At 41.4% G+C, this 26,347-nt stretch overlaps 1 protein-coding gene across 1 annotated transcript; it reads right to left on the reverse strand.

Moving 5' to 3' along the window:
- Positions 1–3,801: 3,801 nt before the first annotated feature.
- Sele (selectin E) lies at positions 3,802–11,240 on the reverse strand. The gene is made up of 12 exons (XM_041662243.1): positions 11,204–11,240; positions 10,312–10,695; positions 9,625–9,732; positions 9,021–9,209; positions 7,918–8,103; positions 7,627–7,815; positions 6,264–6,452; positions 5,755–5,943; positions 5,485–5,661; positions 4,769–4,879; positions 3,966–3,987; positions 3,802–3,859 (listed from the first exon to the last, which is right to left on the reverse strand). The coding sequence occupies exons 1-12, from the start codon at positions 11,238–11,240 to the stop codon at positions 3,802–3,804; spliced, it is 1,839 nt and encodes a 612-aa protein (XP_041518177.1).
- Positions 11,241–26,347: the final 15,107 nt, after the last annotated feature.

Consider the following 26,347-nt stretch of genomic DNA (forward strand, 5'->3'; position numbering starts at 1 on the left):
TGGTTCCCGAGGCTGAGCAGCCAGGAACTAACTAGCGGCCTCCTACAACAAACTGTGGCACTCAGGCATTCAAAATAGCATTGTTCACAGTAGTTCAAATGTGGAAAAAACTCAGAGACAGTAGTCAAGCCATACAAAGGATGTAATTTCTCTGTAAATGGAACAAAGTGTTGATGCAAGCTACACCATGGAGGACCATAGAAAACAGTATGCTAAGTAAAAAAAGCTAGACAGAGGCAGAAGGTACTCCATGGGTATAAAATGTGATGCATAGACAAATCCCTAGGTAGAATGTAGACTAATATTGCCATGAGAAGGAGAGAAAACATTGTGAACTAACTGCTAAGTATTTGGTTTCATTCTACAGCAATAGAAATGCTGCAGAGGTAGGTACATGATTGACTGATATTCCATTTTAAAAGAGTGAATTCTGTGCCAACAAGATGGCTCAGTGAGTAAAAGCACTTGCCTGGACAGCCCATGGTGGAAAGAAAAAGCTAAGTCCTCAAAGATGTCCTCTGATCTCCAGACATTTACAATGGCAATACGGAACTATGCATTATCAATCAATAAAATAAATTAACATGTAAATTTTATGGCATACAGATTTTTATCTAGATGAATTTAAAATGTTAAGAAGGCTTATACGGAAGGCTGGAGAGATGGCCCAGTGGTGAAAAGTACTGCCTGCCCTTCCAAATGTCCTAAGTTCAGTTCCCAGAACCACATGGTAGCTCACAACCATCTATAATGAGATCTGGTGCCCTCTTCTGGCCTGCAGGCATACATGCAGACAGAATACCGAGAATATTGTATATATAATAAATAAATAGATTTTTAAAAAGAAGGCTTATATGATGCACAATTAATAAAATCTCAGGGAGAGAAATTGGGGATTGACCTGAAGGTCAGAAAAGCAAAATAGCCAGCCACTGGTTCTTACCTTAACCTCAGACCAAAAATGGCAATCCTGCCTCCAGGGATTTCAGAATGAGATGTGTGTCTGATAGCTGTTTCCTCCCATTTTATAATTCTCTCTAGGGCTAGGATTAAAGGAGTGTACCACTAGGATTAAAGGTTTCTATGGCAACTAGTGTGGCTACTGGCATTAAAGGTGTGTGTTATTATTGCCTCATCTACAAGGCTGGCCAGTGTGGCTGTTTTACTTTTCTGATCCTCAGACAAGTATTAGTTATTAAAATACAATTGAAATGCCACTACACTTATATACACAAAGATAAGTAGAAACTTATTTATTTTCAATTATACTGACATGTGAATACAAGTTTGACATATTTAAATAAATACATACTTTAAACCATAAAATATTATAAATCATAATTTAAAATACTCTATAAAATTCAAATACAGACCACATTCATATTTCACACAGTTATTTCTGATACAAAATAGATAGGCATTTACAGTGTGTAGTTTCACAATGGCTACTCTCTTTCTCTAGCTCTTGCGGTCTCTCTTCCTCTCTCCTACCCCTTTGGTCCTAATGCTTGTCACACTCCTTGCTCACCATTGGTTTCTCCATTGCCACTACTCCATAAGCACTTTTCAAAACCTTTCTTTCTCTAATATGTTAATTCAGAAGCTGGAGTGCTTTTGATGGGAACAATTTGGGTTCTTACTGATCAAGGATTTGTCATTGCCAACTAGAGGTGAAACTCCTTAGGAGTTTTGATGTCTATAAGACAACATAATCATTGTGTAGACAAGCTTCCCACTCTTCTAGAACATATGAGCACAGAGAATGAAACAGCTACAAAATAACTGTTAGACACTTTCACTTTGTGAAAATCTACTGCCCGGATCTATTATGTGGTGAACCCTCATCATGGATTTAGAATTGTATACAATATACAAGAATCAGGTGTCTACTTGTCAACATAAGAACCTCCTTTATAGGAATGCAAAGCATATTTATGCTTAGATGAGCTTTCAAACAAACACTTTCAAATGCACCTCCACTTTTTAGTATTTATACTTCTACTAAATCAGAACATTTGGCCTCAAGGAAGTTCTTTCTTTTCTAAAGAAAAAACACATTTTAGGGGTTAAAAAAATCCCCCAAGCATGCAAACTCTCTCTTCAAATCTATTATTCTGGTAGTACCATGTCTTAAAACAGCTGCAGTTTAATTCTCGGGAATTAAACTTATCAGTAATTCCTCATCCTGAAGATAAGTTTACTACAGACAAAACATTAGAGCTTGCCAATAAAAATGAATTAAGATAACTTTTGCCTTGTCATAGGTCATAGAATTTCTGATTTTTTAAAAGTCCTTTTGATCCTTGCACTGAAATAAGAATGCTGGACAACATGGTAGATTCAACACAAGGACACAGAACACAATGTCTGAGACTATTTCAGAGCCCACTGCATCCCATGGGGATAAATCCAGTAAGCCTGCCTAGCAGTGCTAACAGCAGTCAGCAGGATCTGTACCTGGCACCTCTGACACTCCCATGCCACAGCCTGAAGCTATGACACTTTTGCCTTTTTTTCACAATAGAAATAGAAAACTGTTTGCTCACAACTGCTGACAAATACTATTTATCCCTGTAACAACAATAACGGCATTAACAATCAAGACACTGTATGGGGAACAAGAGAAAGAAACAAAGCCACAAAATGCTGTTTCTCTTCCCAGATTCTCGAGTGACTAAGGTAGAATTCTGCTGTTCCGGGGCCTTGGTGCCTTCACTCTCTTTTGAAGAGCGTACCCGAAACCTTCTGCAGCTAGGAAAGAGGAAACAGTGGAGGGCTGGCCTTGTCACTGAACTTTGAGCCACAGAGTCAGGATCCTGGTTATTAAGCAGACAAGAGAGACCAGGGTCCCACGGGCAGCTCATTTTCTGCATATCATTCTGTTTCCCAGGATGCATCTGTTTTCCTGCAAAAATAAGTGAAAACTTTACAAATATCCTGCATGCTTGAAGCAACAGCAAAATACATCTCTTAAACAGGCTCTTGGGAATGGTTCAGATATGAACTCCCAATGTCACTGAGTTACAATAATGAAACTAGCCTATCATACTGTAATGGTGGATATCAGCCATTTATAACTGTTAAATCTATGGAGTGTACAACCTAGAGAATGAATCCTGAATGGTGCACCTTGGGCTTTAAATAATAGTAATTCACTATGTTGGTCACCATTAAGAACTATGAGGAAAGATGCCAATAATAAGGAAAATAAGGGGGCTGAAGAGGCAAATTGAAACATCTATTTTCTGTCCATTTTTTCTCTAAGCTCCAAACTACACCACAAATTCTGCTCATAAGAAAAGTTGATTTAGAAAGTCTTGACCTTGCTGCTATACTCCCAGAAGCAATGCAGCTATTGAGGATCACAGATGTCCAGACTCAGCACACAAGCGCTGGGGTTTGAATCCTAGCCACACTGCACGGTAGCTTTGGAAACTCAGAGAAGTTCCCATAAATATTGTGCCTCTTTTTCTTCATCTCAGAGGAACAAGGGGACAGTCCCACATTCTCAGCGTCCCCAGCTTAGATCCATGCTTAAGCACCTGATTGCTGAATGGGGCTAGCATTCGCCACTACCACCACCATTATCATCTACAAGTAAAATGATGCAAGAAAGACAGAAATCTGGACTTCCCTCTCCTTCCACAAAGAAACCAAACAACTTTCTATGAACTTCCATGAAGATGGGGATTTCCTCTAGCCAATGGCAGGCTTGAGGGTGCCAGCGAGGGACACCATTTGGAAACGGGATCTTTCTCTCTTTCACACGACCTGCCTAAGTCATACCTGATGGTTGTGAACTTAGATAATGTGAGAAGGTACTTGATAATTGCCATATGATTGAAGGCTTTGGCAGCTGCTGTGGAAGCAAGAAAAAAAATACATCAAGCACTGCCTTCCCACATGAAGAGAAAAATTAAAGATGGAGTATTAAATGGCATGCTTTGCACAAGAATTCACCTTACCTAGCAGGAACAAATTTCTTCGCTGCAAGAGAGAGGAAAGTATTAATTTGGACCGATGATGTTTAAGCAAATTAGACTGATTTACTTCTCTCATCTGGGTTTATACTCTCAGTACCATGCGCTCTGTGACAGACATTTGGTGGCAATTAAGGTAAAATGCCGAGGATTAACGCCCGAAGAAAAGAACAGCTTGCTGACCCAAGAAACTGATGCTCAGCTTGTCTGATTCTTCTTTTAAACTCTCATGAGAAGTACAAAATGCATTCTTTTACATGAAATTCCCTAATGTCTAAATTTCAAGTTTTAATTAGAAACATTTAAATAGTCTGTGGACCAAAGTGACCATGGATATTGTATTTCCTATACCTGGTGATATATATATATATATATATATATATATATATATATATAATATATATATATTATATTCAAAAATTTAGGCTATTCCAAGCAATTTTCTCTGTTACTTGAAATCATTTCACGTATTCTCCCAAGAGAATCATAGTGTAATTCCATAATTCTCATCGAGCAACTCCGCAGACACTGTGGAACTGGAAGTGAGTAGTGCCCCCTAGAGTTAATCAGTATTAGTGCAGCCAACATCCGTTTCCTAAAACTTTCAACACTGAATTGAGTAAGAAGAAATCTTATCATGAAACCTTGATTATATTGGCATTTGCGGGGGCTATTTCACAAGTGGGTTCTACTTTCTAAATTCTAGTGAAAAGTTTCAAAAGACCATAGCTCATAAGTGATACACACACACACACACACACACACACTTTTCGACTTTTTGAATTTACCTTTCTTTCGAAAGTATCTCAGCAACAAGTAGAAAAATGAAGATGATGCCAGGAGCGAGGTTCCTGCTGTAGAAAGTGCAAGTACCAAGGGATGGGTGGTGTCTGTGGGGGCTGAGGAAACAAGCCACAGGAAACAGTGTAAGCCACAATTGGCTTTAGAGTCTTTCTGGCCTGTCCATTTGGCCTTTCCTCTGTGTATTCATGACTGCCAGCAGAACCATGTAGATTGAAGATTTAAACAGTTCCTCCCAAACTACCACTGATGCTGGTCCCGGTGTTTCCAGGCAGAACTCAGCCTCGTCAAGCTCTTCGACATTAGAACACAACACCTCGGTTAACACTAAACTGCTATCCTTGCCTTCTGTCGTGTGCTTCTTATTTCCTCCTTCAGTCTCTAGATCTCCCCCTTCCAAAGATCAGAATCCCATTATGAGGGAGCAGAAAGAGGTCTAAAGGGAGTCAAAGGGAGGGCAATGGAAATAAATCGTGATAGCGGAGAGGGCCAGTGGAAAGTATTCAAGAGGGAACTGGGGTCACAGATGAGAGCAAAACATTCTACCTGTTCCTATGACGTGCATAATTTTCTGTTTTCTTTCTATCCATCCCTATAACCTACCATTCTGGTTTTGGCATAAAGGACAGTTAGCTTCCTTAGCAATATAACACCCCTTCTGCAACCTTCTCCCCCAGGCAACTACCACCAATCAATGCATCACCTTCACAGGTAGGCAGCATCCCAGACCAGTGTCCTGTGTCACCACACGTCAGAACTGCAGATCCATTGAGTGTCCATCCATCAGGACACGTAAATTCACATACAGTGCCGAAAACAGTTGCCCCACTGCAGCTCACGTTCACCTTTCCTGGCACTTCAAGGCTTGAGCACTGTGCCACTGCAAATGACACAGCCATGGTAGGAATCAGAAAAACCTCACCACAGAACGGCTAACTGGATGTGTGTCCTGAGAATCTGAACTCAATAGTACCTTGGCAGGAGGGCACCTCCTGGGTCCACTGGCCCTGGGATGTGCACTCAAGCTGAGCTGATCCATGTAATTTGAAGCCTTTGTTGCACTGAAAGTTGCACAAGGACTTGTAGGTGAAGTTTCCAGTGGTAGCATGAGCACACTCCATTACACTGTTCTGGGGCTGAGGGAGAGCATCACATTTCACAGCTGCAATAGAGGAGCCATGCACAGGTTTAAGCATTGGACTATCGTAGGAGTCTTAGGGTAACCAAGCCACAAAGATGTTCAGTAGTGTCTGTCTTGTAGTGAAATTCAAAGTATGTCGCAGGGGGCCAGCAAGATGGCTCAACAGGGAAAGGCACTTGCCGCCAGTCCCCACAACCTGAATTTCATTTCTGGGACCCATACGTAAGGAGAAAATCGACTTCTGCAAGTTGGCCTCTGATCTCCACACATGGAACTTGCAGTAGAGAAAGAGGAGAGGGAGGGAAGGAGACAGAGAAAGAGAATTTCTAAAGAGAAAATACCTGAACATGTGGGCTTTTTGCTGTCCCACTCCCCTCTTGGGCCACACTGAAGCCTTTTTGATCCCTTCAGTTCAAATCCTTGATCACAGGAGAACTCACAACTGGATCCACTGTGGAAAGGTCCAGAATCACTGGGAAGACATTTCATGGAGCCCCACGGTGGCCTGGATAAGGCTTTACACTGGAAAGCTGAGACATCAGAGAAAGGGAGAGAAAATACCATGGTGATACCGGAGACCATTTGTCTTTTGATGGCCAAGTTCAAGAGGCACAAAGTTTTGCTCAAAGAACTCAAGACAATTCTTCATCACAAATTCCTAGAAAGGCGACTGTGTTTTCACCATTACCCAATATCTCTATGATAATAACATCTAATACGAGGCAACCATTAACAAGAATATGGTGCCTCCACACTGGGTTGATATGTAGAGGGAGGGTAAAGGGGAAGGTTTTACATCACCAAAGAACAAGGTACGGGTCCTGAAGACTTCCGTGTGGTGTCAAAAAGGAAAAGAAGATTCCCTGCAGAATTTGCCTGCTCTTAGCTTAAGTTTGGTGTTTTGTGTGTGTGTGTGTGTGTGTGTGTGTGTGTGTGTGTGTGTGTGTTTGCTCCTGGAACTCACTCAATACTAAATTTGTCTCTGAAGATGCCTGCACTGGATAAAGAAAGCTGTGTCTTCTGAACATTCTTGCCCTTGCTGGAAAGTGAATTAATTTTTTATTGCTTTTATGTCTGTATCAGAACAATCCTTATTGGTGACAGACCTCAAGTTGGGGGCATTGTCATTGCTGCTAGCTGTGAATTTAGAGGTGTTGTGATGAAAGTGACAGGTTCAAGCAGTGCTTTCATTATTCTGCACTTTGCATTTTAAATAGGATTTCTCTTACATTATGAATTCTCCTTACTCTATTATACCAATGCTAACACATTAGTATTCTTAATATATCCTAGTTTAGAAACAAACAAAAATCCATATGTTATTTGCCTGCAGAGCTGCTTTCTGGCTGTGCATTCGTTTTTTTTTTTTTTTTTTTTTTTTTTTTTTTTTTTTTTTTTGGTTTTTCGAGACAGGGTTTCTCTGTGGCTTTGGAGCCTGTCCTGGAACTAGCTCTGTAGACCAGGCTGGTCTCGAACTCACAGAGATCCACCTGCCTCTGCCTCCCGAGTGCTGGGATTAAAGGTGTGCGCCACCATTGCCCGGCTCGTTTTTTTTTTTTAAATTAATCTCAAAGGTATTGCTGTTGCCCTCTTAATTGGTATCTATAGTTACAGGGGACGCCTGATGTTGTTGTCAGTGCTCAAGACAGAAGATGATGGATGTTTTAGAAATGAAAGTATTAGAAGATACAGTTTACTGCTCACCTTTGCACACTGGAATCTGTGGTGTCCACTGCCCTTCTACACTGCATTCAACCTGGGCTGGCCCCTCCAACATGTAACTTTGGTCACAGGTGAAGTTGCAGGAGGACTTAAAGGCCAGTTCTCCAGCTGTTGAGTTGCTGCAGCTCACAGAGCCATGCTGGGGCTGAGGGATGGCATCACAGGTCACAGCTGAAACCCAAGCACCCATTCAAATTAGTAAACCTGGTTTGCCCGATTCAAGCCTTAGCTGAGGAAGAGAACATGATGCATCGCCACATGGAAGAACTCTACCTTTGCACGAGGGCTTCTCGTTGTCCCAGACACCGGAGGAGGTACACTGCAGACTCTGGACTCCAACTCGCCTGTACCCTTCATCACAGGCAAACGTACAGGTCGTGTTCCATGGGAAGCTCCCAGGATTCGGGGAACATTTCCTGACTCCATTGGTAGGGTGTGCCAAAGCTTCACATTCAACCACTGAGGAGATGAAGGAGAAGAGAGAGTTCTACACAAAGAAAATTCCATAGATGTTTTCATCTTCCGTGGAAGTAGGGTTTATAAAAGAAGGTGAAACCCATCTTCAAAGGGTGAAACCCAAACTTTTCTTTTCTTTTTTTTTTTTTTTTTTTTTTTGTTTTTCGAGACAGGGTTTCTCTGTGGCTTTGTAACCTGTCCTGGAACTAGTTCTGTAGACCAGGCTGGCCTCGAACTCACAGAGATTTGCCTGTCTCTGTCTCCTAAGTGCTGGGATTAAAGGCGTGTACTCCCACAGCCCAGCAAAACCCAAACTGTTGATAACATATTCTTGATAACAATTATTGATATCATATAGATAAACCCATAACAAATGTTTTAGTCTTTAGTCATAATTCATTCTTCTTTTATTAATTTTTGCTTTGACTATGCTGGACGATCTCTGATCTATTTTACTACATATATAAATAACAACAAAAATAACAGCCTCTAGATGAAGATTCATGGCTTGGTGTAAAAGCAGTATGAACATTCGAAGGACCTGAGCAATAAATCTTTGTAATGGGACCAGAGAACTGCACAAAGAGATAGTGAAGCTCCCTGACCGACACAGTGCTAAAGTTCGTCCCATTGCGTGGAAGAGTTAAACAAGAAAGTCCACGAGAAAGCCATGCAGCTGTCTAGATGTGTTTCCACCATTTCCTTACACCTTCCTTTCCATGTCACCAGGGCCTCGGAAACACCCATTTCAAAAAAAAAAAAAAAATGGAAAAAAGGCCATGTTAAACCAAGCAGGTACCAGATTGCCCACCACTCATAGAGAGAATACATCTTACTAAATGAAACAACAAAGAAGTTGTAAGTTGGGTAAGAACTAAGGCAATTTGGACTGAGAAGCTTTAGTGCACATTGAAAGTTACCTTTGCAGGATGGAGCAGCCGCACTCCATTCTCCAGAGGACATACACCGCATGGTGGTCTCTGGGCTGCTTGGCAGGTAGCCCCTGTTACAGCTGAGAGAGCAGGAGGAATTATAGCTGAAGAGGCCAAAAGGATGTGTGCAGTCCAGGCTTCCGTGGTCAGGCTCCTTCTGCGCTTCACACGTCACAACTGAAAAAGAGAACGAAGTCACACTTCGGCTCCTCTCTCACCTTGCATAGGAGTGTGAACACTGGACACCATAATTATTGCCCATTGAGCATTTCCTGTGGTCTGGGCTCTATGGAAGCATTAGACTACGAAGCTGGTTTATCTTCATACAGATAGTTGTCATATGAAGTTGTTTAGCTTAATACGACTGAAATATTCAGACATTCTATAAGACTACTTTGTCAAGGTGCCATAAGTAATAAGTAGTAAGTCTGGAGTTTGACCCAGGAGGGTCTGAGTTGATAGTCTCAGTTACTAAGTGCTCTTATTGTGTGTATTCAGGTGGAGGAAACACATGGCCCCGTCTGACAAGCCATCTGAACCACAGGAGGGAGTTCCCAGCTTTGGAAAAGGAACAGGTGAGGACAAGACTTACCTTGCTCACAGTTGGGTCCGAGGAAGCCAGGGTGGCACTGGCAAGTGTAATTGTTGATGGTCTCTACACATTCACCGTGGCCACTACAGGATGCAGGAGTGCAGGAAGCTACAGAAAGCACAAAACAGATGAGGACGATCAATTCGTATGGTGCTTGTCATGCATTTTTTATTTGAGTTTGTCTGGTTTTAGCCTATAATCTGTGCAATCCAGATAACACTAATGGCATTAATGCTCAGAATTTTTACTGACACATCTGATTCCAGTTCCAGGCTATTGTATAACTTGGTGATAATAAATGGACAACAGCAGAATAGCTGCGCTTGGCACCAAGCAAGAAAAAATATTTCATAACATCTCTGAAGATGGTGTCATGCTAAAAATTATGTACTGTATCTGAGTATATATACTCTGCATATTGGTAGAAATATATATATATATATATATATATATATATATATATATATATATACACATGTATCTTCGTATACATACAACCATACATTCTTGCCTTTACTCACACCAATCAGTAAAAAACAAATAGATATCATTATTGCTGGAATGTTTCACAGCCGTCTCTTTAAAAACAGAAAATGTGCACAGCAGAGACTGATTAGTTTGCATCCTTTAAACATGCCACGCTGCCTCCCCATAGAAACACCCCACCACCATTCAGAAGCTTCATACCTGTGTAGCACAGAGCCAGTTTCTTTTTGTCACATCTCTCGTCATTCCACATGCCCGGGTCATTGAGTCTTTTGATGTAGATTTCTACACAGTCCTCATTCTTCTGCTTGTTGTTGGGTTCACCAGGTGCCCAGTTCTTAGCCTCCTCGGTCAGAGGCTTTTGGGTCCCCACCCAGATCCATACGTTATTGACTTTTCTGATTCCAATCCAGTAATAACTTGGTGAAAATCTCAGGTTGGAGTTCAGGTAATTGATCTCTTCTTTGTTCTGAATTGCCACCAGATGTGTGTACTTCTGTCGACAGTACGCACTGGCTTCATCGTATGTCATGAGTTCGATGGAGGTGTTGTAATACCAAGCTATGCTCTCTCCAATGAGAAGCACTGGGTTGGGTCAAGAAAGGAATAGAAAATTTAGTCCTGCTTTATGTTGTCTTATTTTTGGCTTATAGAGATCTTTCTGATGGCCCAAACTATGATTTTTTTAAAAGTAAAAAGAGGCCCATCTGTGGGGTGTAGCATGTCTGTGTATCACTGTATGCCTGGCCACCCGCTGATGCTTTATCATAATGTAACACTCCAACTCCACAGACCACTGCATGTCACAGAAAACAAAGCCTTGTTGGCTGCTATGACACCCCTATTTGAGGCCCCATTTCAGGAAGCAAATGGATGAATCTTCACAATGCCTGAATAGGTCACCCAGGATCCATCCTTCCCATGTAAGGAAACTAACTATTCCTACCAGAGGGCAGAGCCCTACAGAGAGAGGTCAGCAGTCCTGCTAACCCCACTGCAAAGCACAGAGCAGCCCCACACATCAAGATACCCTGTTCTGAAGACCCAGGAGGGTGAAGATGAGAGAATCTGGTCTCCGATGACGCCACCTTACCAAAAGTGAGAGTGGAGAGAAACCGTGAGGCATTCATGGCTCCAGTGATTCCTCTCACCCAGAGACAGGACTGGAGATACTCTTCTGAGGAGAGAAAGTGCAGAATTAACCACAGAAGGAAATTCTAGGTTTGGGTTACTCACACCCTTCTGTCACAGCATTTAAGGCGACACCATGAGGTTTTAGGCAAGGATTCCTGTACGTCATTACTTATTGCAGAGACATTTACTGTGGTGGATAGACGCAAACTTGAAGATTTTCATCATTTTAAGCAAAGAGAAAAGGCAGATCTTAATGACAATGCTCTAACAGCATAGACAGATCTCTTTATCAGAGTTTTTTGCATATGTGTACACACATATAAATCTATGCTTTATGCCCGAGGCTCCTCTGACTTGGAAGCTGCACTTACTGCTTTGTGGAATGGTCGCTGGGGTGTTGGATTTCTCAGGTGTATTGCTGCTGCTTCCGTCCCTCCGTTCTTCTAGCAGTTTTGATGTGTAGTCAGTCAGTCAAGGACCACTGAGTATTGCTTCTGCTGGAGCCTCTTTAAAGGAGATCTGGCTTCCTGTGAGTCACAGGACATAATTATCAAAATCTGTTAAAAAGGAAATCCTCAACCACATCCAAAAAGATTTCTGGAAATATGCACCGCACTTAAAAAAAAAACTTTCATAGTGTTGTTGGAAACTCCAAGCTAATCCTTGTTCTAGGCTTTCATAATTTGTATGCAATTTTATTAAGTATGATGCAAACATGTGATTTTAATTCCCTTGTCATAAAGCCTAGCTACTGTTTTCACTCATGTGTAGAAATTAGTTTCATAAACATAAGCTATAAATATCACTCATGATCCGCCACTCTCATTTTCTCATGCTTAGCCATCATTAATACATCAGTAGCCACTTTCCCTTCATTCGTCTGCTGCCTTAGCCCATTCCAACGGGCACCAAGCACAGTGGAGAGATTTGTGAAGTAGACGCGTATTCTCACACATATCCTTACAGTTATGATGAAGTTTCACTCATCTATTCCAAATAATGCCCTGTTTCTACAAAATAGGGTTAAGTGGGAGATAAAAATTTACCCCTGTGACCTTCCTGTCATCTTACATTTTCTAGATACTGTCACTATCTCAATCCTTCATTTCATTTTATGTAGCTAAATATGGTTGTTATTGTTCACCAGTTGTAGACATGTAACCCCACATACTGCTTACTCAGATCTTTGGTAAGATTAAATCTAAAACCTAAAGAATAAAGACCCTAAGAGAGAAATACATGGATATGCCTAGGAAGGAGAAAAAAATCAAGATCTCCTAAATAAATTGGGAGCATGGGGGACAGGGGCAAAGGCAGAAGGAGAGAGGGGAGCAAAGAAGAGGAGTGAGGAAAATGTATAGTTCAGTTAAAAACAATGAAGTATAAAAATTTTTTTAAAGTTCTGTTCATACATAATATGTTTGTCTATCTACACATGAATGACAAATATGTGTCTAATATTTTTTAAAAAGTGTAGTCAAGCAAGTGTGACATCTGCCTACCAGCCTAGCATTTGGGAGGCTGACATGAGGGTTGGAGGCCACCCTGTGTTTCAGTCGTGATTACAAGTGTGAGACACCATCTCAAAATGGAAAAAAAAAATCATGTGCATTGACTTAAATCTTAAGATAAATTTTACCCTGAAAATTAGTCATAAACAGTCCTCAATCATACATTTGCATCTATGGATTTTTCATAATTAATTTTCTAGTTTCAACATTCATGGTACAGTATCTGTAGGGATACAATACTTACTTAACGATGTAGATCTCTGACTATAATCTCTTCTGTGCTTCTTCTGTGGCAGGCTTTATTCTGAGAATGTTGCCATGTCTGTTTGTATTGTTTTTTAAGTCTATCAGTTGTGATATTATGTACCCCATCCCTACTTTATAGTTGAGGAAATTAAGGAACCAGTTTCTTCTTTCTTTCTATCTATTTACCTACCTATCTATCTACCTATCTAACTAATTTTCATCTCATCTAACTGCACAAAGATATGCTGTTGAAACCCAGGCAACCAATCATCAGGGCCCCATCCCTTGACTGCCCAGGCCGTGGTGGTGGTGCCTGCTGTTGTTTGGCCATGCTGAGGTCTCTGCTCTTTCTCACTTCCCAGTCTTTGCCTTCTTCTTCCTGAAGTCCCTCAATCACTGAATCTTTCTGCCAAGGAATGTGAGGCGTGGGGACAGCTAAAAGGCCCACAACAGTAAATAACAAGGAAAGGATGCCTGAGAACAGGCCCTGATTCCTCAGCAAATAGAAAATAAGTTGAAAAGGGAAAATAACAGACAAGGCAACTGTGCCTTGCTTGGAAGGAGGAGTGGATTCTAAGTCACATTTGCCAAAAGATCCTGATCAGAGGCAAGCTTTCTCTGAGGCCAAAGGGCAAAGTGTGTATTCTAAATTTATATTTATAAATTATATCCTTATACTAAAGAATATTATATTCTTTAGGTAAAGAACTCAGTATAAGAAAGAAAGATAAGAGCAGTGGTAGAAGAGATTGCTCAATAAAGGGGGTTCATATAAAGGAGGTTTTGTATTCATTATGTCTAAATATACACACAAATATAATGAGAGGTGTATTATTCCAAACCCACTCACCCTGCCATCCTGCATTGTCCCAGGATGTTTCCTGTGTCTTGCCCCTGAGACTGAGGGTGAAAATCCTGCAGGTGGGCACTGGGAGCTGCTGGAGCTGCTCTTCTTGCTTGGGTTGCTAGAGAAGCCATAAACAGGCTTCCTGAGGAAGCCCTGGGTGTGGGGGTGAGGGGCTAGCCAGCCTTCTGTAGTAGCATCATCTGATTCATCCCGTCTAGTACTGCTGAGAGGCAATCACTTTTGCTGGGCTGTGGAAAGGGACACTGGCTGAGACATAAATGGTTGGCGTTTTGACTATTAATTCCCTTCAAGCAATACAAATTTCAGGAGGAACAAGCTGCTTAGTGGTTCCTCAGTCTGCACTAAGTCTCCCAAGCTCTGAAGATGTAGCCAGTTAGTTCTGAGCTGCTCAGTTCTCAACCTAGGCTGGTATAGATGCTTGAGAATCTCAACCTTGGAAGAAGGAATGCCCGACATGGAGGTGATCCACTGAAGGAAGGAAGAGGATGCAAACACAGCACACCTTAGGCTGCTCCTCTGGGTACCACATATCCCTGCTTCTTTAGCACTTTCCTTCCACACCCTTCACACAGAGGATTTTAACCACTTCAGTACTCCTGAGACAATGAGGTTCCACCAGGGGATGCGGGGTCACGGAGACAAGTGTTAGAGTTCTAATCAAGACCATCCCATAAAGAAGGCAGATTGTGGGGTAAGGTGGAACATAACCCCGGTCATAACCATGTATGACCAAACAAACAAACAACCCTCTATAGATATGTCAATTCATGTTTCAACCGTCACTGCTGAGTGTAACTGGGAAGCTTCCCCTCCTGCCTTCTGGAGTGCAGCTCCGCCTTCTCCTACCTCTGGAAAAGGCTTATTTTACCTCTTATTTTGGGATTTTAAAAAGCTTCGGTACCTCCAAATTCCTACTTTGAGAACATACATCTAAATTATCGTGATAAACATGGGTAGTGGAAGAAAATCCTAGTGAAGAGCCAATCTTATTTATAGCATGCAAATACTTCTTTTCCACAGCCAAATGATACAAAAAGGCTAATATAATAGCATTGTGCCACAACATCACAGAGAGGTGTTCCTTGTTTGATTGAAACATAAGTTCATTTGATGTCAAATTGGTCTGGCTACCCCTCAATTCATTTCCCAATAATTCCCTTGGGATTTGTCAACACCTTCAGACAAGCAGCTAAGGTAGGAGCAGTGCTGCCCACTCTGCTTCTCACACCCCTGGGAAGAAGTGGAGAAGAGTCCCCTGAACATCTCAGTAAAATGGACCTTAGCTGAGTGTGGTGTCACAAGCTTGAAATCCCAGAGTTCATTGTGCTGAGGCAGGGGGACTGTCAACTCAAGGTCTGTTTGGACTACATTGTAAGTTCAAGGACTGTAAGAGAAAGAACATGAGGATCCCCCCCCACACACACACACACACAACTGGAGTAATGGCAAACAGCTGTAGAACTTGGAAGGTGGAGGCACGCAAGAAGGATCAGGAGGATGTAGATAGCTACATAGTGAGTTTGAGGACAGCTTGGGTTGCACAGAAGCTTGCCTTAAAGCATAAACAAAACTGAACAAACAAAATGTTCACCAAAATCAAACAAAAGAAAGCACATCCTTAGGTATCAAAATTCTGGCCAAACTGGAAAACTGAAGCACAGAGATGATTAGCTCTGTGATGGTGCTGAGCAAATAGAAAGGGTGTTTAGGATGAGCTGCCATTTTTAATTCTTACACATGGGGAGTAGATGGCTTATTTATTACCAAGGAAGAAAGGTGTGTGTGTGTGTGTGTGTGTGTGTGTTCACTTGTTTTATTTATATTCCCCTTGGGTTCAGGAGGACTCTGTACTTTCTAACCCCACTTCTGGACCTTCCAAAATGATGAGAAACTTAACATGGTTTTGCTTCCTGCTTGGCATGGTTTTGTTCCTAGCTTGCCGTGACTTTGCTTCCTGCTTGGCATGGCTTTGTTCCTAGCTTGCCGTGACTCTGCTTCCTGCTTGGCAGCACCTTATCTCCCAGCTTCCAAACTTTCTGTTCAGGGATTTAAGGAATAACTAATGAGAATATCTTCTAAGTGAGCCAACCCTGGTGAATTCCCAAGCGGAAGAAGCAAATGGGGCTGGGTTGGTTAATTAGCTGAACTTTTCCTGAGTGTAGCCAGGCTGCCTGGGGTCTGATACTAACAAGGGCAAGAGAATGCTCAGGATGGGAGAAAAGCCCGGGTTTGTTTTTTTTCTCGGCCATTTGTGCAGCTTATTTTAAACGTTAGATTTTTTTTTTCCTAAGGAACTATTCCAAGATTTGTTTTCAGTCCTTCCCAGGAGAAAAGCTTCAGCCTGTGATGCTTGAAAATATAACTTTGATTTTTTATTATTATCAGGAAGACAATTTAGCAGTTCCAAATAGCATAAAATGATACCAAATGGTCAGGGGGATCACTTTTTCTCTAAATTAAAAATAGGTGATTTGAGAGAAGTAGGAACACACCTGAAGTTCCTAGATCTCTTGACACTCCTATCAGTCATGGAACCCATAACTGATATGGTTCATTCAAATAGAAAACATTTGCTAACAGTTTTTTAGATGATTTAGATACATCATTAATGAGTAACTACTGTTGGCCACTACTTTACATATGTTGCTTTATACTTATGACATGAAAGGAAGACATTAAACCCATCTTACAGAAGATGAAACAGAGACCCAGAGAAGTTAAAAAATGTATCTGTTTTTGGTTTTGTTTCAGTTACCAACTGGCAGAACTTGGGTTTGAATCCACATCTGCATCATCCTGAAGCTTATATTCTTCTGGTAAAGTCATACTAGCTCAGAGTTCTCACCTGGAAAGTACACTTTTGTTTTAACACAAGTAAATGGTCCAGCAGCTTTCTCCCACCCTGGCACTGTGGGCCAGCATCCTTGGAGAGGATTTTTCTGAAGAACCTGAGTCCTAACATGGTTAGTGTAAGTTACTTATTTGAGAGATGGTCCCAAGAAATGACACAGCGCAGTAAAGAAGAGAGACAGGAAGGAAAGACTCTAACAAGAAGGGTTTACTACCTGGTACAGTCAGAACTCAGTTTTATGAGAAAACCTCAAAATGTGTATCTACCATTCATCAACTACTGGCTGAAAGACAGTCCTGGGAAGGCATGGTTAACTCTCCTGCATTGCCAGGTGGGTGTCTGTGGCCAGAGAAAGTCACCCACAATGAATTACAGGTACTTGGGCCTCAGTCGGACATGATTTGCTATGCTGGGATACTATGGGCTTATTCCATTCCTTTTCATTTTTTTATTATGACTTATTTAGTTGTGTGTGTGACCACATGCACACATGAATATACACATACGACAGCGTAGGTGTGGAGATCAGAGGACAGCCTGAGAGAGTTACTTCTTTCCTCCCACCACATGGGTCTTGGGAATCAAACTCGGATCTTTAGGGCTTGGCAGCAAGTACTTTTGCCCTCTGAGCGAGCTCAGCAGTCTAGCTTGTACATTTTCTATCATTATCCTAACAATTCATTACAAACTATGTGGGTGAAAACAGCCCACATTTATTGTGAACGGGTTGGGTTTTCCTCTCCTGGGTTTATGTTGCCAACATCATGGTGTCAGCCAGCTGGGCTCTTATCGGAAGCCTCAGAAACTAATCTACTTCTGAGCTCCTTCAAATTGTAGGCAGAACTTGTGGACGTGGGACCGAGGTTCTTGTGACTTTCTGGTTGTTTGCCATAAGCTAAGAACAAGCTACATTGCCTGGTCCGTGCCTCCTTCACCTTCTCTCCTAGTTTATTTCCATTGCTGTGATAAAAATCATGGAGAGAAAACAACTGAGATGCAAAGGGAGTTATCCTGGCTCACAGTTCTAGATCATAGCCCATCACTGTGGAGAAGAGGCGGGAGCTTATGGCTGCTATTCTAGTGGCATCCATCGTCAAGAGCAGAGAGAGAATGAGTGAATGCACGCTTACTGAGCAGCTTCCTCTCTCTGCCAGGACCCTAACCCGTAAATGGTATACCCACATTCAGAGTGGGTCTTCCCACTTCAGTTGAGATAGCTAAGAAAATCTTCCACAAGCACATCCGTAAGTCGACCTTATTTAGACAATGCCTCATTGGGACCCTCTTCCTGGTGATACTACATTGTGGAAAATTGGAGAAAAAGAAACTAACCACAGTGCTTCCCAAAACAGATCACATCCTTTTAAGTATGTTAAAATTCTGAGAAGAGCAAATTGGGCCTTTCCAACAAACGGCAGGTTCTAACCCTCACATCTAAATTGGGCAACACTAATAACAGAAATGTAGGGAAACATTCAGATAGAAGAATGGGCACCGTGCCTGGTAATGGAAACTCCAACTGCACCAGCCACCCTGGCACCACCTCCTAGTGCAATGTCCTGTCTGCAGACAAAGCCACCTATCTGTGATGTCAGCTGTGTCCATAAACAACTTCACCAAAGACCCAGGTTGAAAGCTACTGTGTGTGCGCTGGAGCAATTAGAAGGTATTCAGATACATCTGACGACGAGTCGCGTGCACACATTATACAGAGAGGGGACCATGGGAGACGTTGGGCTGACATTCCAAACAGAATTTCCTTGCTCTGTTTGGTGTTCAGAGGTTCCTTTGTGTTGTTGAATAATGTTGATTTCGAAGAATAAACAAGAGTTCTGTCTCCAGAGATCCCTCCCTGGTGAATGTTACAGGAATACAGATGGCAATGTCACTACGCCAGTAAGCCCTTGTTTCTGCTCCTAGCAGACAGCAAGAGATGAATAATACCTTATAAGAAGTCCCGCTTTAACATCTTATCTCATTAAGGGATACCTCCGGTCGGTCTGGCTGAGGTAATAGGCATAGGAGAGTCTTTATCTATGATTTGAACAAGTGAGATGTTTCCTTTAATTAACGAATCTTGACAGACTCTGAGAAATGAGCCACTTTCTCAGACATGTCCGTGCCACCGTGCCTGCCGTGGGACAGCTTGCGAGAAATCAGGCACCCTCAGAGTGCATGGGAAGGAGCAATTCAGTCACATGGAAATGCCCAGAAAATTGAATCCTAAGTATGCTTTGCTGGACTTTCATTGTCTAATACACTAAAGTTCCCACTTTATCAGATCGCTGAGACTCAGTATAGAATAGAAGGAAAATCTGTTTCTAGTGGTCCATACATCTGCAAATCCAACAGAATATTCTGGGTACTACCACAAGCTGGCTGCATGACCCCAAGCAAGACTTTAAATCTCTCTGGACATCGGGCTCTTCTTGTGTAATCTGATATGGTATCTGTAAAAACTGGAGGACTTTTTTAAAAACATCATAATAATTAAAAACAAATATAAACCCGAGTCTATCCCTGTAATCAAATCCCAGCACATGGGAGCTTGGGCAGGAGAAGCACAAAGAATCTGAGACTGGGATGGGTGAAGTCATGAGTGCCAGGCCATCCTGGCTGCAGAGCGACACTTTGTTTCAAAAAGAAAAAGAAGATAAATAAAAAAGATAAAGGAAGATGAAGATGTGTAAAAGCCCACGGGCATACACAGTCATCTGATACAGCATGAGATAGAGGGGCCAGCCTTCTGCAGGTCGGAGAGACCAGGAACGAGATGTAGTCAGTGAGAAAAAAACAAGCAAACTTCATTTCTGGGACATAAAAGCTTCTTTTTCATTTTATTCTTCCTTTGGTTGCTGGTTCTACTCTATTTTATTTTTCTGTTTTGTTCTTCTACCCTAATGTTTCCCTTCTGTGTCTCTCCCGATGTCTTCCTTCTCATTTCTTTGTTTTCCCCTTATGGCTTATAGACCCCAGCAGAATCTTTCTACCAATATAAAATTACAATGTGGCAACATTCTATTTTTAAGTGAATGATTATAATGAATACAAGTAAAAAAGGAAACAACGTGTTTCTCATTTCCCTTACGTGAGTCAACAGTTTACATACTGTGGGTGAAAAACGAGTTTTCCCCAACAACCCAGAGCAGTTAAACATTGTCTTTTAGACTCCTCACAGAGCAGGAGCCTTGCTGCTGTAACTGTGTACATAGGCAGCAGTTGTTATAATTCCCAGAAAAGCAGGTTGCTTTTTAGAGTGCTGTCCAGATATCTTAACTAACCATCAAATTCTTGGTTTCCTAGTTATGTGAAGTCAGTTGTTTAAAGCTTTGTTTTAGTTATGATGCACACGGGAATCCGTGAACACATCTCCCAACATCCAAAAGAACTTGAGCTAACTCCTGGGACTCAGGTGTTTTCCTTAATCGTTAGCCTAAGCGACAGTCTGTACGGCTCCTCGAGAGAAACCCATCAGTCCTAGCTGTGTGACACTCCCTTGGTCCTGCTTTCTACGCTTTGAAGCCCCTGCTTCCTAAGGTCCGGGGGCAACACTATATCCTACCTTTACCTATATTATTTTTTTTTCACTAAAATAGCCTCTATCACAATCCCTTACTATATTTGTTTTAAACCCTTAGTAATCAAAATTCTATTTAAACTAACATTATTATTATATAAAATCATTACTTCCATTAAACAGAATCATCTTCATAATAATACATAGGTAAAAGCACCCAGTGGAACGTAATATTTCCACGGGATAATCACACTACATTAAGGGCAGTGGGGATCCCCACACACCTGTTCATACCATGCCAGATACCAGAGAAAAATGGCAGCAGCAAGCATGTAAAGGCACAGTGGTAGCAAGAGACATTCTGGAGCCGAAGACCTCGGGGCCTTGCCTATCCAAGTTTCACCAATCAGTGCCTTGCATTCTGGTGGGCCGAACTCCAGAAGCCCAAGTGCCACCTGGTCCTCCTCTGACATGGCCACTGGCTGCATGTGAAGAGAGAAACTCTCGTTTCAGGTTTAGCAACTGGGAGACAATCAGCCAAAGGTAGCTATATCAGACAGCAACTGGAAGTTTTCCTGAAATAGAAACTGTCCCCATGCCTCAGTTCCAAAGAGAAACCTTTTAGTCTGGGTTGCTGGGAGAATTCTAGATATGCTGTAGACCTGGCTTCTTGGAAACGTGTCATGGAGAGAATAATGGGAAAGGAGCAGCAGACAGAGTGGAGCTCTGGAGTCACAAGCAGCGTTGTCAAGGCTCCGGAAAGCGTGGATGGGATTATGGAAGGTGAAGCAGAGAGATCTTCACCTTCCTGTGAAATGGCGACCCAGACTTACTTTTCAGAATCTCCCCTGAATGGCTAAATAGAAAAAGTTAGTAAAATATGTTCCCTATACAGAGATGCTCAAGGAAGAAAAATACCACAGCCAAATGATTTTTAAAACACTAAATAATACAGTCCCTTCTTAAAGAGTCTAAAGGCATCTTAGGACATTTTGTATTCTCATTCTACAGGGAAAGGTATTTCACATCTAACTTGGTATTTTTACCTTACGCCGGCCCTGATGGTTGATGTCAACTCATTTGTACTTGAGAAATAACTTGAGAGAAATAGTAAAGCACTTATCTGGGTGTGACTATGGGGCATTTTAAGAAATAGTTGACATCCAGGGCAGTGGTGGGGCACACCTTTAATCCCAGCAGTTGGGATCCAGAGATAGGCAGATTTCTCTCTGTGAGTTCGAGGCCAGCCTGGTCTACAAGAGCTAGTTCCATGATAGCCAAGGCTGTTACACCGAGAAACCCTGTCTTGGAAAATAAATAGAGAGAGAGGAAGAGGGAGGGAGGAAGGAAGGAAGGAAGGAAGGAAGGAAGGAAGAAAGAAAAGAAGTAGTTGACTTGTCGACCAGCAGCAAAGGAGGAGAAAAGACCCACCATGCATGTGGGTGGCACCGGCTTGTGGGTGGGGACCCAGATGGGATGGCAGCTAAAGAAGGTAGCCCTTTAGCAAGGGGCTCATGAAAACTCCATTCCTATGGAGGGAGCGCATCTGTTGCTGATGCCTTTGACTGTGGGCATCAGCCTGCAGCTGCTTTTGTCGTTTACCATGCATTCACACTGGTGTATCTCCAAGGAGCTCGGACCTTTAAACTCAGACTGGAGCTACTCCACTGACCACCTACGCTCCCAGTCTTCTATCTGCTTGAATTAAGAAGTCATCCAGTTCTCTGACTTCCCAGCAAACAGATGGCCGCTATAGACTATCTATCTTCTAATAACATATGTCAATCCAGTGAGTAAAACTTTTATAATCATATGTAATTCTTTGCATTGTGTTTCTTCCTTGAAAGAACCCTAATACATGACATGAACAGTTTTCCCTCACAGTGATATTCTCTAATATGCCACTGACAATATAAAAATGCATGCATTAGATTATTCATTATGCTATAATTTTAGTAGCAATGTATTGAGAATAATTTAATATGAATATATAATACTTATTTCACAAATTATGTATGTATACATTATGTAAGTGATTAAGAGAAACATTCCTAGAGAAAATGGCTCCCTCACTAGCTGGGAAATTTCCACTTTATATATACTTACCTTTCTGTGTGCTAAATACAGAATTCAAATTCCAACTTCTTAATGTTTCTGTGAACACTGATTCTCCTCCAGAGGAAAAAAAACACCATTGATAAAAAATGCATAAAACATTTTGTTCAGAATATGATTCATTTCTACTTATCTAAGCAGGAATGGAAGTTGTTTTCTTGCTGTTTTCCACCTACCTTGCAATCTTTATGCTGGCTTGCACACTCATCTTCCCCCTTTGCAAATACTATGTAAAAGTTCAAGGCAAGAAGAACTTGTTTGGAAATCTGTTTTGCTGACTGGTAGAACGTTAAAGGATATTTGACTTTTCTCCTCACAAAATCCCTCCTGATAGGATGTGAATTTTTCCTAGTGTATTATTTTTAGAGCCATTCTTCTTTCAGATGGAAAGCAAAACCTTGTTACCTTTGGACACACTGATTCCACATAAGTAGCGTTTCTCAAAATGTCAATACAAAAGTTTCAGATCAAAGGTTAACTTTTAGTCTGGGCTGTATCTGGTGTTCTATCTATCTGTCTGTCTGTCTGTCTGTCTGTCTATCTATCTATCTGTCTATCTATCTATCTGTCTGTCTGTCTGTCTATCTATCTATCTATCCACATATATGTATGTGTGTGTGTGTTTGTGCACACACATGTGTAAAATAAAGGACAGATGAGGGCAAACTATTTAAAGCAAAGGCATCTTTAAGTGCTTGGCAATGCACCCTGTTGAGAAACTAAGGAGAATTTATCCATCATCACCAATTTTCTCATTTCTTTCTGTGGCTGTGATTTAAAAAAAAAACACTCTGATGATAAGCAACTTAAGTGAGAAAAAAAATTATTTCAGCTTGTGGGTTACAGTCCGTCACTAGCGGAAGTCAGGACAGGAACTTGAAGCAGAAACCATGGAGGAACACCACCTACTGGATCCTTCTGGCTCATGCTCACTTGTTTCTGTATCTAGCTCAGGACCACCTGCCAGGGAATCATACCACTCACGGTGGCCTGGGCCCTCCTCCATCAGTTAAAAGTCAAAACAAATCCTCACAGGCAAACCTAATGAAGACAATTATTCAGCCGAAGCTCCACCCACGAGGCGATTTAATCTGTGTCATATTGATGGCTAACTCTAACTAGAACAACTCGGGCAGCTGTAAACAGTGCCATCGCCCTAAAGGGAACCTTGGCAATGACTAACAAGAGAGTATACACGTTTAGCTTTGCACCAATCAAATTCCACTTCTAGGAGTCTGTAGTAAAGATGATCTCCAAGAATGAATGTATGCTTCAGTGATATTCTGGTAGAAGTGATTTATTGCCCAGAATTTAGTTTACAAATGCTGTCATCTACTAACAGGACCAGGGGGTTCTTGGAAACACTACTGATTCCAGGTCTTGAACAGGAAGGGTCAGTAAGCCTGAGCCAGGGGTAAGGAAGTGCCCACAGACTTATGGAATAGAAGAAGAAGACACACGGAGTCACCTGAAGTGGTCTTTGAGGACCATATTGGAAACCATTGGAGAACCAAAAAAAATATTAAAAATAATAGATGATGAAGGAATAAAATACAAGTGTACAGATAAGGGAGAAAAAAGATATTAGTTGTTCTGAAGACTATCAAGTAGTAAATAGAGAAGACACTTATCTTTAAAAGACCACTGTAATCACCAGCTCAAGACAGTCTTATTAACAGCTGTATTATCATTGCATAAAGATGGCTGAGGAGCGGAGTAGGCACAGTTTTACAGAATCACCCTGCTCATTGTTCCTTCCAGATAAAAAAGCATGCCTTCATAATGGAGAAAGCGAGCCAGTAAGCAAACTACCATCACCAGTAGTGGATTACACAGAATCCTGTGTCTCCTAGTAAGATGCGCTGGGAAAGATGCAGCCTCAACATTTCCTTTGGTGTGCTGCAAACCCCTGGGTGATGGACAGCTTTGTTATAAGTCAGAGTGGGTGGTTTTGATTCACTGTGAAGATCTTAGGTTCTTTACTTTCTTGACAGTTCAGTAATTCAGTTTAAGTAGATGATGTTTATATTTTATTCAGTAATTCTCTTTAAGTAGATGATGTTTGTATTTTTTTTATATTTATTTATTATGTATACAATATTCTGTCTGTGTGTATGTCTGCAGGCCAGAAGAGGGCACCAGAACTCATTACAGATGGTTGTGAGCCACCATGATGTTTGTATTTTATTCAATATTTGGTTATTTTAACTTATAAGGGCTTCTGATGTTTCTAACTCACTGAGTTGTTGGAAATGAAAAAAAATATCATGGCGTCTTTTGAACGTGTCAGACTCTGCACTCAGTGGGAATACTAGAGTCCTTTAGCCTAATGATGTGGTGCCATGTAGCAAGGACGATAAACATGTTTATAGCCTTTTTTATTCAACAATGTGTCTCTTGGGAATTTTTCCCGAGGAAATAATTTACTAGTCACAAAATGCTATTAGCACAAAGCCTAATTCGACTTGGACAACCAAACACTGGAAACAACCTAAGGGTCCATTGGGGAAATCATTTACTATGCAATTACTAAATTACCCATTATGAAGCTGATGAAAACAGAAGATGGCTATGATGTTAAGTTGTAAATGCTGAATTGTTTGTATTAGCCAGAACCTGGAAACAACCTAGATGCCCTTCAATGGAAGAATGGATGAAGAAAGTATGGAATATATACATATTAGAGTACTACTCAGCAGTAAAAAAACAAGGACTTTTTGAATTTTGCATGCAAATGGACAAAAATAGAAAACACTATCCTGAGTGAGGTAAGCCAGACCCAAAAAGAGGAACATGGGATGTACTCACTCATATTTGGTTTCTAGCCATAAATAAAGGACATTGAGCCTATAATTCGTGATCCTAAAGAAGCTAAATAAGAAGGTGAACGCAAAGAAAAACATATAGTCATCCTCCTGGATATTAACCTTCATCAGGCGATGAAAGGAGACAGAGACAGAGTCCCACATTGGAGCACCGGACTACAACACCAAGGTCCAAATCAGGAGCAGAAGGAGAGAGAGCACGAGCAAGGAACTCAGGACCGTGAGGGGTGCACCCACACACTGAGACAATGGGGATGTTCTATGGGGAACTCACCAAGGCCAGCTGGCCTGGGTCTGAAAAAGCCTGGGATAAAACAGGACTTGCTGAACATAGCAGACAATGAGGACTGCTGAGAAGTCAAGAACAATGGCACTGGGTTTTGATCCTACTGCACATACTGGCTTTGTGGGAGCCTAGGCTGTTTGGATGTTCACCTTACTAGACCTGGAAGGAAGTGGGAGGTCCTTGGACTCCCCACAGGGCAGGGAACCCTGACTGCTCTTCAGGCTGATGAGAGAGGGGGAGTTGATTGGGGGAGGGGGAGGGATATGGGAGGCGGTGGTGGAGAAGAGACAGAAATCTTTAATAAATAAATAAATAAATAAATAAATAGTTAAAAATAAAAGTTGTAAATGTTGAGCATGAAATGACCTTCCTCCATCACATGTAAATTTCCCCCTCCCCCAAATACAACTGTTCTAGAAAATGGGGCGGAAAAGCAAAATGATGCACGAAACGGTTGTGCTAGATTGGTAGAATTTGGGTTCTTTTTTCTGGGTTAATTTTGTAAAATTTTGGCACATTATTTGAATTCTAAACACTAAAGACTCTGCAAAGAGGCATGCAAAGAGGCATGTGTTAGACTCTTCTGTTTTTTGTCATTTCTACCATTTCCTCACATATGTAATGGACATGTCTAGTCTCTTTTCAATGAGACAGTGTTAATTTACTTTTTTAATTAGCTGGACATTATAGAGGTAATCCCAGCACTTTGGAAATAAAGGTAGGACTCTTCAGCTGAGTTGAGGTTCTCAGTCTTCCTAATGCTGCAACCCTTTAATGTATCTTCATGCTGTGATGACACCCCAACCATAAAATTATTCCATAACTGTAAGTTTGCTACTGTTATTACGTATTTATTCTTTTATTTTCATTTTTTCTTTCTTTCT

Source organism: Microtus oregoni, unplaced genomic scaffold, assembly GCF_018167655.1.
Source record: "Microtus oregoni isolate MIOR12 unplaced genomic scaffold, Mior012 000013F_ref0000133, whole genome shotgun sequence".
Taxonomy (NCBI): Eukaryota; Metazoa; Chordata; class Mammalia; order Rodentia; family Cricetidae; genus Microtus; species Microtus oregoni.